Source organism: Danio rerio, chromosome 2, assembly GCF_052040795.2.
Source record: "Danio rerio strain M-AB ecotype USA chromosome 2, GRCz13ab, whole genome shotgun sequence".
Lineage (NCBI taxonomy): Eukaryota > Metazoa > Chordata > Actinopteri > Cypriniformes > Danionidae > Danio > Danio rerio.
Window position 1 is genome coordinate 59,598,643 of NC_141022.1, and position 16,358 is coordinate 59,615,000.

General features: G+C 39.7%; 2 protein-coding genes and 1 long non-coding RNA gene across 4 annotated transcripts in view; 1 reads left to right on the forward strand and 2 right to left on the reverse strand.

Moving 5' to 3' along the window:
- pip5k1cb (phosphatidylinositol-4-phosphate 5-kinase, type I, gamma b) overlaps window positions 1-16,358 on the reverse strand; it is a 754,787-nt gene that overhangs the window by 117,187 nt on the left and 621,242 nt on the right. The window lies entirely within an intron of this gene.
- Window positions 4,194-16,358, reverse strand: part of si:ch211-178n15.1 — a 34,196-nt gene continuing 22,031 nt past the window's right edge. For both annotated transcript variants that reach the window (XR_015479179.1, XM_087241738.1), the window contains exon 3: window positions 4,194-8,177. Coding sequence is in view for 1 of the 2 variants with exons in the window: in XM_087241738.1 (XP_087097864.1) it covers window positions 8,171-8,177 (7 nt within the window). In the remaining variant the exon portion in view is untranslated. The remainder of the gene's footprint in view (window positions 8,178-16,358) is intronic.
- LOC147846566 (uncharacterized) lies at window positions 9,362-14,872 on the forward strand. The gene is made up of 4 exons (XR_015479249.1): window positions 9,362-10,376; window positions 10,471-10,521; window positions 10,848-12,758; window positions 14,082-14,872. It is a non-coding gene; the product is annotated as an uncharacterized LOC147846566 (long non-coding RNA).

Genomic DNA, 16,358 nt, shown 5'->3' on the forward strand with positions numbered 1-16,358 from the left:
GGTTCAGGCCAAGAATAATGACTGTGTTTGACTGACCTTGTGCGCTCGGCTGTCCCACAGTCACTTAGCGGCTAGTCATGAGAAATATGTGTCTCACTGAGGCCCGCCGGCATGAGGACGGCTCACTGAATCACTTCCACACGCAGTATTTGCCCAGCAGATTGAGTCAGACGTCTTTAAGTGCTAAAGACCAGTAAACTGTGATTCATCAGATGAACATTTAACACACTTACTGATCTGAAACTATATAGCATAACTTTAGGCATTTACATAGCAATTACAATTCAGCTTTATTTGAATAGCGCTTTTACAATGTAGATTGTGTCATAGCAGCTTCCCATAGAAGATTATAGTGAATTGAAACTGTGTAGTTCAGTTTTCAGAGTTTAAGTTCAGTTCAGTTTAGATTAGCTCAGTTCAGTTCAATGAGTTTTAATAATCACTGCTGAGAGTCCAAACACTGAAGAGTAATCCATCAATGTGAAGCTCTACAAATAATAAAACAATGTTTCTAAACAGTGACTGAGAAAAAAAATCTGAGAAAAAAAAAATGTCTAGGTCACTGCTAGTACAAAATCCAAATTACATTTTAAACACGGACACACACATACTCACCGGCCACTTTATTAGGCACAATGGTTGGACCCACTTTTGCCTTTAGAACTGCCTTAATCCTTCGTGGCAGAGATTCAACAAGGTACTGGAAATATTCCTCAGAGATTTTCCTCCATATTGACATGATAGTATCACGCAGTTGCTGCAGATTTGTCGGCTGCACATCCATGATGTGAATCTCCCGTTCCACCACGTCCCAAAGGTGCTCTATTGGATTGAGATCTAGTGACTGTGGAGGCCATTCGAGTACGGTGAACTCATTGTCATGTTCAAGAAACCAGTCTGAGATGATTCACGCTTTATGACATGGTGCGTTATCCTGCTGGATGTAGTTATTAGAAGAGCATACACAGCGAGAGTACACTGTAGTCATGAAGGGATGGACATGGTCAGCAACAATACTCAGGTAAGGCTGTGGCATTGACACAAGGGTTGTAACAAGTGCTTATTTGAGTTACTGTTGCCTTTCTGTCAGCTGGAACCAGTCTGGCCATTCTCCTCTGACCTCTGGCATCAACAAGACATTTGCGCCCACAGAACTGCCGCTCACTGGATATTTTCTCCTTTTCAGACCATTCTCTGTAAACCTTAGAGATGGTTGTGCGTGAAAATCCCAGTAGATCAGCAGTTTCTGAAATACTCAGACCAGACCGTCTGGCATCAACAACCATGCCACATTCAAAGTCACTTAAATCCCCTTTCTTCCCCATTCGGTTTGAACTGCAGCAGATCGTCTTGACCATGTCTACATGTCTAAATGCACTGAGTTGCTGCAATGTGATTGGCATAGTTAGAAATGTGCGTTAATGAGCATTTGGACAGGTGTACCTAATAAAGTGGCCGGTGAGTGTGTATATATAAATGCACATTTTTCTTGGGTCAATAATGCACTATAATACAAAAATACTTAAAGAATTTATGTTTCTATTCATTACTAATTATTTCTTAACATTTAAATACTGCATTTTTAAAAATATACAATTAGGAATATCTTAATATTGATTAAAATAATGTAAAATTAAATGAACTAAATATTCACCAGCTTGTTTTTGAACATGTTCAGTTTTTGTTATGTTCAACGACCCATTTAAATAATTTAGGATTTAACAAAAATATAATACAAAGCTTTCATTAAATGAATAAATAAATAAATAAATAGTGACAAAAAGCGTTCAGACCCTAAACAGATGCATGCTGGGACGTGAAGTGGCCCCTGGGAGAGAAGTGAGAAAACTCTCGGACATTATTTAAATAAACAGGGATGCAGACACTGTCAATATAGCACTGTACTATACAGAGCTCTGGATTATTTAGTGCAAATATTAGTCATGCACTGTCTGTCAGACTGGAGGAATACTGTAACCAGCAAATACTGCATGTGAGAAAACCATTGTGAAACAAAAACACACAGTCAGCAGCTTTAGAATAATATATTTGTACACATTTTACAGTACAATTTATTTACAATCATGATTTGTTTTGAAAATATTACAAAATAACCATTACAAAATAAAATTAAATCAGAAATGAGAGTATATTTTACACACACAATGTTTTATTCCTGTGAGCTGTGCACATTGATAAGACATTCACGTGTCATTGGCGTTCTGCGGTCTTCAGCGCACTCTATCGGCCGCACACTGAAATTACCGCCTCATGTCTGTACATATGGCTTATACTGGCTTTCAAATACTGATTAAATAGTTCCAGTCCACACTATATTGAGTTCCCATTGATCCGCTTTAATCAAAAAAACATATTTTCTTCTGGCTGTATAGCGTGTGGTGTTACGAGCTGCCATTAAGACAATTAGCATTAGCTTTAGCTTAACGCAGATCCTTCAGCATCCCTGAACACAAATCACGTCAATCTTTGGTCAGAATAATACAAATAATATTATTAATAAATCGCTTCCAGCCTTTTGAACTGTCTACCCAGCTAACCAGGAATGTTTTGGCAAAGTTGTCACAAAGTTAAACAAGAAACTTTCAATTAGCATGGTCTAATGTTCTCAAAACATTAGTTATAATTGTTCATGGGTATTCCCATATAGAAAAATTATATGTGGGAATGTATGCAAATTAAAAACCCTACATGATATATAAGCATCTTTGCATTTGGCATATAGCCTAAATGTCAAATAGACCATTTCAGTGTGGTAGGCTAATGTCTGGCCCCTGAATATTTCCTACTTATACTATTTCATAACTGTATCATGCATATCTGCATGTTAAAACGGCTATCATAACATTATTTATCAATATATGGACCTTTTTGGATTTTCAGAAGCTGTGGAAATAAAACATGTGAACCAGTAAATACACTATAGGACCATTATTATTGTTTATATTTCTCAAAGTGGTCTATATATGCAGCATATTTTGAAATATTTCAAAAATGGCCTCTTTTATGTTTAAATATATTAGTTCAAATGTGCTTTAAGGACAACAAAGTGAATGTTTTGGAGTGGCCATCACAAAGCCCTGATCTCAATCCTATAGAAAATTTGTGGGCAGAGTTGAAAAAGCTTGAGCGAGCAAGACAGCCTACAAATCTGACTCAGTTACACCTATTCTGTCAGGAGGAATGGGCCAAAATTCCAACAAACTATTGTGAGAAGCTTGTGGAAGTGCAAGCCAAATTTATACAGTTTGAAAGCAAAGCTAAAAAAAATACCAAGGAAATGTGTGTAAACTTTTCACTGTCTAGACATTAATAAAAAAATTCTCTCATTATTCTGGCATTTAGCAAATGTAAATCATTTAGGTAATCCTAACGGACCTAAAATAGTAAAGGTTTAGTATGATTTACCATCAGACATTCTTTTAAAAAATGGTTATGTTCCTTTTTTTAGAGCATATGTAAACTTTTGGTTTCAGCTGTGTTTTATATATGTTAAATCCAAATATAAACCTAATGTAATTTGCATATATTGCTATATCAGATTTCTATGTGGGTCAGCCTGTTTCAGAATGTTCAGAATAACACATTCGCAGGTAAGATTTAAAGCATACTTGCTAAATTACAATTAAAGTTTTCTCTGCATAGCCAGCTTAGATGTTTAAATGGACATTCAGAACTTTCATTACCGTAACATTAACAAAACATTCTTAGTTAGCTGGGTAGCTAAATATTCATTTAAGTACTACCGCAAAAGTTTGCATGGACGCAAGGCTCTGCTATAAAGTATATTTCCAATCTAAAAACAGCTTATTCCTTGGTTTTGCTCCCTTAAATCTAGAAACACTGACATCTGATCACAGGCTAAGAAGCGCAGCTTGTTTTATAAGATTTACACAGAGCAGCTATTGAGAGAGAGAGACCCTACTGAAGTAACCCAAAACAGCTTCATTCAGCTTGCATAATTAGGATACTGCTTGTTTTGGAAACTTTCATGTCCGTATAAACCAGTTAATGATCCCATGAAGTGGTTTGTTGAGCTCAGTTTGATGTATTTTCTATTGAAACAGGAAATCGAGGATAATTAAAGACTGCAGTACCTTTTAAAAACATACAAACAATAATAAATAGTTTATTTTATTAATTTAACGGTTTTATTTATTTATTTATTTATTTTTACTTAATTCTAGAACAGGTCTAGACTATGCATAGCCTAGAAAACAAGGTCAAAAAGGTGATTTCCTGAATGGAAAAAAAATGTTTTCATTGTAAATGCAAATTTTCAATATTTTCAATAAATTTTGAAGGGCATCCGCTGCGTAAAAACATGCTGGATAGGTTGGCGATTCATTCCGATGTGGCGACCCCGGATTAATAAAGGGACTAAGCCAAAAAGAAAATGAGTGAATAAATCTAACGGCTTTGATCGGTCTGTATGTCAACATTAACTCAAAACAGACCCTTTTTACACTTTCTTTATACATTTTCCTCACTCTAAAAATGCTGGGTTGCTTTAACCCAAAGGTACGTCATATATGGAAAAATAGAGCAACTGTTAGGTGAAAATCTTTGATTTAAATTTAATTGAAAAAGCTAACCCAAAGTTGAGTCATATGAATTCATTCATTCATTCATTCATTCTTTCATTCATTCATTCATTCATTCATTCATTCATTCATTCATTCATTCATTCTTTCATTCATTCATTCATTCATTCATTCATTCATTCATTCATTCATTCATTTTCTTTTCGGCTTAGGGCCTACTCACACTATGCCATCCGTACCGTGCCCAGGCCAGTTTCCCGGATAGTTTGAGAAGTGTGAGTGCGCTGAATCGGGCTCAAGCACGGTTCACTTGGCCTGCCCTGGCCCGGTTGGAAGAGTTGTGCCTGAGCGCGGTTCACTTGGGCTTTGGCGCGGTGCGCTTGTGTGTGAGTGCAAAACGCGCCAAAGCCCGAAACTGAAAGCGAGACGTGACTTTTAAGGCACTGTTTCATATGGATTTATTAGTCATTCTTACTGTTCAATGATCGCAAACTGCCGTAGTTTATTAAAGACACAAACTCCTCACTGCGCGGAATCAGTAGACCTCCTCATTCCTGCAGCACGAGAGCTTTATGATTGTTTATGAGCGCCAAAAGTGGCGGATCTGTTCGGCGAAATATCTGACTGTGTGTCCCCGCATCCCTAAGGACTGCTTGGCGAAATATTTGACGGCATATCAAACGACTGAAACGATATAACTAGAGAAATCTCCACTGTGCTGCTGAGTGAGAGAGCGCTTCTCACTGAACAGCGCAGCATCGATGATGTAAGCATGCCGAAGCCCATTTGTGGTGCGAGCACGGTCCGTCGGGGGAGACGGGAGGGAGGACAAGCGTACTTTGGCCCGGTTCGAGGCAACTGTACCTAGTGTAAGTACGGCCTTAGTCCCTTTACTTTCGTTTAAAAAGCTTGTGTGTGTGACTCAACACTTCTTATTCTTGCATGAGGGGAAAAAAACAATCCACTGCATTTGGCGCTGCTAGTATCTAAACGCAGCCACACCCCCTCACATGACAGCAGGGAAAGGCACAGCCAATCAAAATGTCCATATGTGTTTTGGGGGGGCGGGAGGACTTGAGAAGAGAACGTCATTTAACCCTTTCTAAATTAACAATGACTGTGCGATTTATTTTTATTTTTTTAAGTGAATTAAATTATTGGTGGGGACATTTCAATAGTCGGTTGATATTGGTGGGGACGCGTCCCCTCCGTCCACCCTAATCCTACACCCCTGGTTATTCATGTTTCAGAAGGCGTGGCTTCGGACGGCAGGCTATTACACTAACCTTCCGTTCAAACCGAAAGCGGCGAGAACATCCAAGGTAGCTCTGGCCGCCTTGGCGACAACGCTGTCAGCCTTCAGCTCCGGGGGCGAGAGCGTCAAAACTCGCTACATTGATCTCGTATTTAAAGGGGTCATGAAACACCAAAACACATGTTTTGAGCTGTTGACTGTCGTATATGTGTCCCACACTGCTAAAAACACTATTAGGACACCTATATTTCACTAAAAAGTGTAAATTGGTTGTTTTTGCGTTATTTCAAGCAAATTCGTACTTCCGGTTTGAAACGAATTTTTGAAGCTGCGTCACGGTCATGACATAATAGCGTGTATTCCAGCGTGCAGACTGGACGTCTGTGCCAGAGTGTGTCTTATTACGTCTTACAGTGTGATGCATTAACGCATGAGTAAAGCTTGGTTCAAACCAATCAGCGCGCTCTATTGTGCAACTTCATTAATATTCATTACTGTCACAGTGTTTAGACGACAGAGACGCCACGTTGTGTTGGCAAAACAAGCGTGAAGTGTTGCTTTTATAGTTTGCTGCAGTTAAGTTTTGTTTTCATTTTCTCTTTGTGAAAGCTCAGACTCACGTTTGGATTAACAGTGTACGCGACGCTCGACAACAATAACTTACGTGTCTAAGGAGGATTATTGTTTACCTGAGAGCTGTTCTCATCTGCAAACGCTGAGATCCGGATTTGCTTGTAGTCTCCTCTTCATAAAGACGCGGCTCTAGTTGCTGGTGATTGTCCTGTCTCTACAGATTTGGTAAGTGAGCGATCAGTGCTCTTTGTTTATTCAGTTTTTCGTACCGAACAAACTATTGTACAGAGTGTAAACATGTTAGCACTACAACCAAACTTTAACCTCGTGTAGGGTTTTTACCGCATTTAGTGACAGGAATAACACACGCGACTTTCTGACGCTGCCTGCCGTGTGCATCTAAGTTTCCGGGAAATGCTGAGGTTTTTTTCTCTCATTCGCCGTGCGGTATCAAACATTGCATGAAAAACACACGCTTAGAGCAGTTCCTCGAATCATATATCTCGTTTGTCGCGAGGGACATAATTGAATTCTCTGAATGAAAGACAGTTAAAGTCCACCATTTAATAATTTGGCAAATAATTCCACTACAGATGCCCATGTAAACACAGTCGCGTGCCCAAATAGACACTCCCACACCACGCCTCTTTTCTTTCTCCGACACTCCCCCCTAAACAGAGCTGGACACGCCCACTTTTCTGGCTTTTTCCAAAGTAGAAGTGTGAAAACACCCTGCTGAAACGAGGAGGTTTCATGGCCCTTTAAAGGAGGCGTTGCAGCATATCAGTTACATTCCTTTATAAAACATGTTTCTAGCATGAAAATGTTGCGCACCTCTTTTCAAATTCATATAACAATGGGAGATCAAGTTGCGTGTGGTGTTACTTTGCTCTATTTATCCAATATGTGTCCATATGTCTGAAATATCCTGAAGCAGGTAACGTTATACTGTTTTACACAGTCATGTCGCGTGAGATTCCCGCTTTTTTAAGATAAATATATATATAACATTAAAGCACATAAGTAACTCGTCAGTAACTTATTTAATGCATGTTTCTGTAAGAAAACATTGTAAATAATTGGAAAACAGGTGTTACCGCAATCCTCAAACCCTTGGGAACAACTGTGGTCGGAATCAAAGTTCACAGGTCTGTGTTCTCTGAACTCCTATCAAGCGGTGGACGTCTTCATTCTGATTGCTTGCAGCTGAACTATGTCATAGCTCATTACCGTAAAGTTGACTTCATTTCAACTCTGCTCGACGCTCACGCCGGCGAAGACGCGCCGCGCTGCTCCTCAGTGCTTTTCACCGCCGACTCTCATTGAAAATGAACGACTTCCGGCTATTTTAACGCTCTCGTCGTTTTCGGTGTGAACATACGGTAACGAATAGCATTTTGGCAGATCACCTACTGCAGCTTTAAAAACAGATGGATGGAGACCCAGCTAGTGATGCAAATCAATTTTCATAATCTTTCCTCAAAATATAACAACTTGCTCCGCCTCTAAATAAACCTACTGCTTTATAACCCCACCCCCTTTGACCAATCGTTCCCTCATTGACTTCCTGTTTCAATCAGAAATACATCCTAAGTAAATAAACTTTGGTTGTCATTTCATAACGTTTAAGTTGCTCTAAACTAGTTTTCAGCAGGTGTATGTGTGTGTGAATGTGTGTGTTTTGAGATGTTTCTGGAGTTTTCCATTGGAAATACAGTCACTGCCCATCAGCCCCGGTTTTCCTCCATCCTCCGCTATGGGTCAGCTGGGTTGTGTGGCATCAGTCCCTGTGTAATAAAAAGACTTTCATTACATAGTGCACTCTCATGTCTCGGCCATCACAGACAGGGTCACAAACCACGGGCATCTTCATTATACAAATGTCCCTTTCAAAAACGTGTTGATCGATGCTTCTGAGCAAGCTCTGGAGCCGAGCCCAGATCAGGGAATCACAAAAGCCTCCGACAAACATTTTAAAAAGGCCTAATCAGCAGTAATTACAGAAGATGACACTTTTAACTCCTCTACCTTTGACTTGTCCTTGGCATAGCGGTTGTTGTTTTTACAAACCTGACTGACTCGCATTATGTGCTGTAATGATGTAACGCAATTTAGCCGATCGTGTTCAAATGCCAAGACTGTGCTTGCTTATCAGCGTGATTTATTACGCTAATTTATACGCTCGGCTTGGCTCAATGTTGAGGACCGCAGATCTGATTGGACGAGAGTTTCTAATGCCGCAGTGTGCTGTCTTTATGGGGATTATAGTGTAGGTGCCAGGCTGTTGATTTGAAACGTTTTTAATAGCTGTAGAGCGAGAGAAGACTGATGGTGTGCACTGGGGTTTGGGCATACATACTGTACATTTCAGTTTAGATTACATGAAATAATCAAGTACTGGTATTAGAGCTGCACAATTAACCGTTTAAAGATCGCAATCTCGATTCGACCCCCTAGACCAGGGGTCGGCAACCCAAAATGTTGAAAGAGCCATATTGGACCAAAAAAACAAAAAACAAATATGTCTGGAGCCACAAAAAATTTAAAGCCTTATATAAGCCTTATAATGAAGGAAACACATGCTGTATGTATCTATATTAGCTATATTAGCCTACTATAAAAATGACTAAATTGCTACAAATACATAATGAGCCTTCATGATTAAATAGCCACTGAAATAAGGTGGTTGGTATTTATTTTGTTGTCATTAAAACACTTCAGCACAGCCTCTTGTCTTTTAGTGTTATTAATTTGATCATTTCTTCTTGCGGCCCATCAGAGTTCACATACCTGCAAAAAAACGCGTTGAATATCGGTCACATCACAGGCAATTGAGTATGCGGACACTGAATTAATGTCCTTGGTTTGCTGATCAGTGATGTTACCTACCATTTTAATAGCCCTTTCCTTCACTGTCTTAGTGGAGAAAGGTATATCTTTATTTTTTTTGTATTATCTTGGTTTTGTTTTTAAAATTTGCAAATAGGTGTTCTAATATGTCATACCATATTTGAACGGTTTTCCATGCTTTATTATCTCCTGGTTTGTTTACAACAGCCACCTGCCTGGCATCCCGCCCTGCTGATAGAAACGTGTGTCGCAGGCTATGACGCAAATCTTCGTTGACAGAAATGTTGAAATTAAATATTAATTCTACACACTTTGACAGCATTTGAAAACGTAAAAAATGTTTGTCCTCCTATAGAAATCATATTAAAACAAAAAAATATATTAAACTCCCCCATCTTTTTGCATTTTCAAACATTTTTGTAAAAGCTCCAGGGAGCCACAAGGGCAGCGCTAAAGAGCCACATGCGGCTCTAGAACCGCGGGTTGCTGACCCCTGCCCTAGACCAAGGGTAGGGAACCTATGTCTCGGGAGCCACATGTGGCTCTTTGACCAAAAATATTTGGCTCTCCACCTCTTTTTTTTTAATAATATTTCAAAATGTAAAAAATATAACTTACTAGAAATCAGGTTCCTATTGAAAATGCAATTACAATTCCCTTTAAATAGTATTTTCTACAGCAAAATGAATAAGAACTCATTTCTTCATTCAAGTTTTATTTCTTACATTTCTATGGTAACTACACACATAAATCCAAACATTCATGAGTGGCGATGGTAAAATCCGTAAATTGTCCCTTCTCCATACATTGTGATGGGTCATATTTGTTTATCTTTGAGTTGTGTATGGACATAAATAAAGGTTTTGTGTATTGACCTTATTCTAAAATGCGGAAGTGCGCCTGTTTTCGCGATTGTCTTAGAACTTCCGATTCAGTAGCCTATGGGAGAAATTACTAGGAATAATAAACGGCAGAAAACGGTCAAACTACTTGCTCTACAAACAAATGTTTGCATGACTACACAGACCAAGTAGAATAATATAACAAGGAATTGTCAAATTGCAACATCAAGCAGCGTAATGAGCAGTTTTTAATGTCTAAAAATGAATGGAAGTGAATGAGACCGGAAGTCTCAAGCCAAAAAGATTCAAATGGCTGCGCCCGCTCATCGGCGGAGAATAAGGTCAATAAATAAAGGTTTTCCCTGCTGAAAAATCCAGCTTAAACCAGCATAAGCTGGTTGGCTGGTTTTAGCTGGTCGACCAGGCTGGTTTTAGAGGGGTTTTGGCCACTTCCAGGCTGGTTTCCAGCCATTTCCAGCCTGGTCTTAGCTAGTCAGGCTGGGAGATGACCAGCCAAAACCAGCTTGACCAGCCTAGCCAAGCTGGCAGACCAGCCAAAACCAGCTATATCCAGCTTAAACCAGGCTGGTCAAGCTGGTTTTAGCTGGATTTGGCTGGTCATTTTCCAGCCTGACTAGCTAAGACCAGGCTGGAAATGGCTGGAAACCAGCCTGGAAGTGGCCAAAACCCCTCTAAAACCAGCCTGGTCGACCAGCTAAAACCAGCCAACCAGCCTAGGCTGGTTTAAGCTGGATTTTTCAGCAGGGTTGTTATATACACACACCTCTTTAAAAAAATGCATTTGCTGAAAAAAATCTGAAATGGCTCTTTGCTGAAAAAAGATTCGTGACCCCTGCCCTAGACGATCTTAATCCAGCATTTCTACGCTTCTGTCAATCATATTTTCAAGTTCAGGAGAGAAGAAAAGGCGGCTGCACGAGTCTTTTCATTGTTTCACACACGTTGCTCAGTGACATTGACAAATGATGTTGAATGAGTCACATACTGTATTTATAAGGTATAATTCACCTAAGAATGTCATTTTGGTCTTCATATAATGATGTTTTCACGGCCGGGAAATCACACGTGACGTGAGCAGCTGACCGTGAGCTGTTATCATAGAGAGGGCGCGCGCGCGCTCTACTTAAGGCTGATTTATACTTCTGCGTCAAACGCCGGCGTATGCTACGGCGCTGACGCATAGCCCTTCGCCGTGGCCGTCGCCGTCGCCGTCGCTGACGTGCACCTCTCAAAAATTGTAACTACACATCGCAACGACGCATAGTGCAAGCTCTGTGATTGGTCGGCTTGGTAGCGCTGACGAGTCTGGGCGGGACCGAGAGCCGCGCAAATGACGTGAGCTGGACGCGAGCCCAATGGAGCGATTGTTTACAAGTGTGGAGTCCCGTGAAGGAGCTCCTGATGGAAAGTTTTGTTTTGGGTTTACCTCATAGTTAAAGTTGTTGCACGTCTGCCTGTTCCTGCCTCAAAATGAGCGAGTTTGAGCCACTTGTACAACCAGGAAGTGTTCAGGAAAAGCAAAACAGAAGCGAAGAAACTCGACACAGAGGAACATTTACACCTCACTACCAACTAGCGTTTCAGAAGTGTTAATGCAGACCAACAGAGACAGCGCGCAGAAGTATAAATGCACAGCCACGCGCGCTGCCTGCGCCGTGAGTTACGCCGGTCACTTGACGCAGAAGTATAAACCAGGCACATGACAGACGTGCGCGCCTCTACTTTAGTGAACAGAACCTGCATATGTTGCGAGTAACAGGTAATACAGTTGTAAATAATATTCAGTTTGTGGCACAGAGTGATCGTTTGGGAGCCGCGTGCGAAGTATGAACAGTACTTGGCAATGAAACCGAAAGTGTGCACTTCATTTAAATGATCATATCGCATTTTAGAGTTATGATTACGATAAGCATTTGATATGTTTTTTCTTTCATAGCGAACCCACAGTTGTGCATGAAAATAAATGTTTACAATGTCAGTATAACTACTCTAGCCTATATATTGTTGAATATAATCTGATAATGGCAAATGTCTGATTTTACCAGTGAATATAATTGTCTAATTGCAAGCATATATCTCAAACATTGTAATTCAACATCAGAATTATTATAAGTAGAATAGATTTATTTATAGAAACCAGTAGACCTACACATAATATTATTATCGATGTTGTGCCATATGTTTGTTTTTACCATACCTTTATTTTACATCTACAGAATCGCGAGAGAATCGTGATCTTTATTTTAAGCAAAAAAAATCGCGATTCTCATTTTAGCCAGAATCGTGCAGCTCTAACTGGTATAAAACAAAAGTAATTTGTGCTAGACGGTGGAAAGAGTACTGAAAAATCATACTCAAGTAAAAGTACCATTACTAACCTAAAAATGTAGTGCGAGCAGAGTAAAAGTATCTATGGTAAGTATTACTCAAAGTATGAGTTAAAAGTAGCCCTTTTAAAAGTACTCAAGAGTAGTGAGCGGTGAGTATCACTCTGTAAAAAGCTGATGCATTTACATGTAATCTGTGGATGTGTGTAAACGTAACATTCTGTACTGCATTTAGTTATTGCCTAGCAGTCTCACAACGTCATAAGACGTTAATATTAGGTTAGATTTAGGTTGTGAGGTCAGGTGACCAAAATTCAATGTTTAAAGAGCCCATATTATGGGTTTTTGAAAATTCCCCTCCATGTAGTGTGTAACACAGCTCTAAGTGAAGTGAAGTATCCAGCTAAGGCTTAAATCTGTAAGAATACTGTGTTTAAAACGGTTGATTCATCTATAAAAGAGTCGACTTATAGTGCTTCAAACGAGTCGCCTTGATACCGAGTCATTAGGTGTTTCGCCATGACGTACGAACGAAACCAAGTTATTCGCGTGCACGCGCAAACCCGGGAGATTTCAAACCTGGGGCCCCACCCTCTGACGTAGAAACCCAGAGACACACACACACACACACAAACATGCCGGTGGATTGAAGTCACACTGCAGATGGATATATCGAGTCTCTACCCAAAGATGAAACCTCAGCATTATAGCCAAGCAGTTGGAAACTACTGGAAACTTCTGGAAACTACATGCTACAAAGAATACTTCATCAGCGTTTGTTAAAGGACGGATCAGTAAAGAGTAACTGATGGACGTCAGGATGGGTTTCTTCCTCCATTTCTCAAGTGTAAGTACGTGCGAGTAAAGTTGCCTCGTTGACTCTAGCTTGCAAATGTATTTAGTTGTGATTTGTTACTTGTAACCGCGTGTACTGTATCAGGTTAACTGGCTATATTCTCTTATGGCGTGCAAAGTCACGTTAAAAACGCGACGCGTGCTGCTTTGTTAATGGAGCTCCGTACGTGGACGGGGAGTAGTGTGTGTGTCTGTGTGTGCGTGCGCTGTCGTCCGGAGGTGTGTGTGTTTGTGTGTGTGTGTGTGTGTGTGTGCGCGCGCGCGTTGTCGTCCGGAGCAGGGTTAAGTGCGTGTGTGTGTGTGTGTGCAATATGCGTGTGTGTGTCTGTGAAAAGAGCAGAGTGAGAAGCTAGGAGATCTCCTCAACTGTTTTTGGAGTTTTTGCTCAATAAAATAGTCAGTCGTCTGAATTTTCAAGTCCATCGTCTGTATTTACATTGACCCACTGGCAGCTAAAGTCCACGCCTACACTATCGAGCGTGTATGAACTGTGATTACTTTTATATTGCTGATTAGCTGTTTGGCTTTTCACTCGCTGACTGAAGGCAGTCGACCAATCGCAACAGGCTGTCATTGGTCCAATCAGCGCAGATTAGCTTCGCGCTAAGGAGGGGTTTGGGAACAAATGAATCACTGGACGATTCATACAGGAGTCGCTGGGATAATTAGGTAAAAATAAATGCAGATTATAAGACCACAAAAGTGTTTTTTGACGTTGCATGCATATTAAACTGTTGTTGGAGACCCTTACAACCAAGATATGACCCTATGTCATGTATAATATGGGCTCTTTAAGGACAACATTATTTTGGTGTCCAATAATGAGGGGAAATAGCTTTGATATTTGATATTCATATTGACGTTTAATACTGACATTAATTCCTTCGGTATGACAACCAAAATCCAACGTCTGATGGAGGTCATTGTGGTAACGTCCACACAACGTCAAGCTGTTACATCATTAGATATTTGGTCGATTTTAGGTTGGACATTGGTCATTTATGTTGGCCCGACGTTGAGTTTAGATGTCAACCCTATTTTCATTTGCAAACAAAATGCAACGTACCTATGACATCAGGGTACAACCTCAATCTGACATCATGTTGAAATATTGTGCCTGCTGGGTGTTTAGGGCCATTTCGGTCATCATACATTAAACATCCATCATCTTCTCATCAGTGACATGCATCTATACAATCTCTGGATCAATGCGTGTAACGATTTTGGACATCTACTTGGACACATTTAATGCTTCCAAACAGGTTGCTGCAATTATAAATCGCTCATGTCTTGAGGGAGTTCATTATGATGCGACTTTATTCCACTGCCAGAAATAAGCTATCTCAAACAATTATTGCATTTTTTTTTCATTATTTCTCTGCAAGCTTAAAATCTGGCTGCTTTCCAGCTGTCTATTATTGTGATGGTGTCTGTTTTAGATGACACTGCCTCACAAAACAAAAATTATGGTTGGTCATTTTTGTGTCAGTCTTTTCCTGTCTAAGTGGGCATTGAATTGGTGAGCAAGATCAGCTGCAGTGTGACTAGACTTCATGCCGTCATATGATTGCTCCATCCCTCAATTGTTTAGAGGGATTTTTCAACATTATGAAAACACAAAGAATACCTAAACAACTGCATAGGAATCTTTAAAAACAGTCAGAAGGCCTTAGCAACCGCACAGCAACATTCTAAAAACACAAAGAACACCTTAACAACTGTATAGCAACATTCTAAAAACACTCAGAAGGACTAAACAGCCATATTGCAACATTCTACAAAACAATCAGAAGACCTTAGCAACATTCTAAAAACACTCAGAAGGACTAAACAGCCATATTGCAACATTCTAAAAAACACTCAGAAGACCTTAGCAACAGCTTAGCAACATTCTAAAAACACTCAGAAGGATTTAACAACCACATAGCAACATTCTAAAAACACTCAGAAGGTCTTAGCAACAATCTAAAAACAGTCAGTAAGCCTTAACAACTGCTTAGCAACATTCTAAAAACAGTCAGAAGGCCTTAGCAACATTTTAAAAACACTCAGAAGGCCTTAGCAACATTTTGAAATCAGTCAAAAGGCCGTAGCAACATTCTAAAAAACGCAAAGACCACCTTAACAACTGCATAGCAACATTCTAAAAACACTCAAAAGGACTTAACAACCACAAAGCAACATTCTAAAAACAGTCAGAGGGCCTTAACAACAAAAATGCAACATTATATAAACAAAAAGAACACATTAACAACGTCATAGCAACCTCTAAAAACACAAAGAACACCTTAACAACCGCATAACAACAATCTAAAAACACTTAGAAGGCCTTAGCAACCTCACAGCAACATTCTAAAAACCCAAAGAACACCTTAACAACTGCTTAGCAGCATTCTAAAAACACTCAGAAGAACGTAACAACCACATAGCAACATTCTAAAAACTGAAGGCTTTATCAACCGCTTAGCAACATTCAAAAAACAGTCCGAAGGCTTTATCAGCCGCTTAGCAACATTCTAAAAACAGTCTGAAGGCCTTAGTATCATTCTAAAAACACCCAAAAGACCTTAACAACCTTATAGCAACAATCTAAAAACAGTCAAGAAGGCCTTAGCAACATTCTAAAAACACAAAGAACACCTTAACAACAGCATAGCAACATTTTAAAAACACTTAGAGGGACTTAACGACCACATAGCAACATTCTAAAATCAGTCTGAAGGCTTTATCAACCGCTTAGCAACATTCTAAAAACAGTCCGAAGGCCTTAGCACCATTCTAAAAACACCCAAAAGACCTTAACAACCTTATAGCAACATTCTAAAAACAGTCAAGAAGGCCTTAGCAACATTCTAAAAGCACAAAGAACATCTTAACAACTGCATAACAACATTTTAAAAACACACAGAAAGACTTAACAACCACATAGTAACATTCTACAAACACTCAGGATTTAAAAACCACAAAGAACATTCTAAAAACAGTCAGAAGGCCTTAGCAACATTCTAAATACAGTCAAAAGGCCTTAGCAACATTCTAAATTCTATCAGTAGGCCTTAGCGACTGCTTGGCA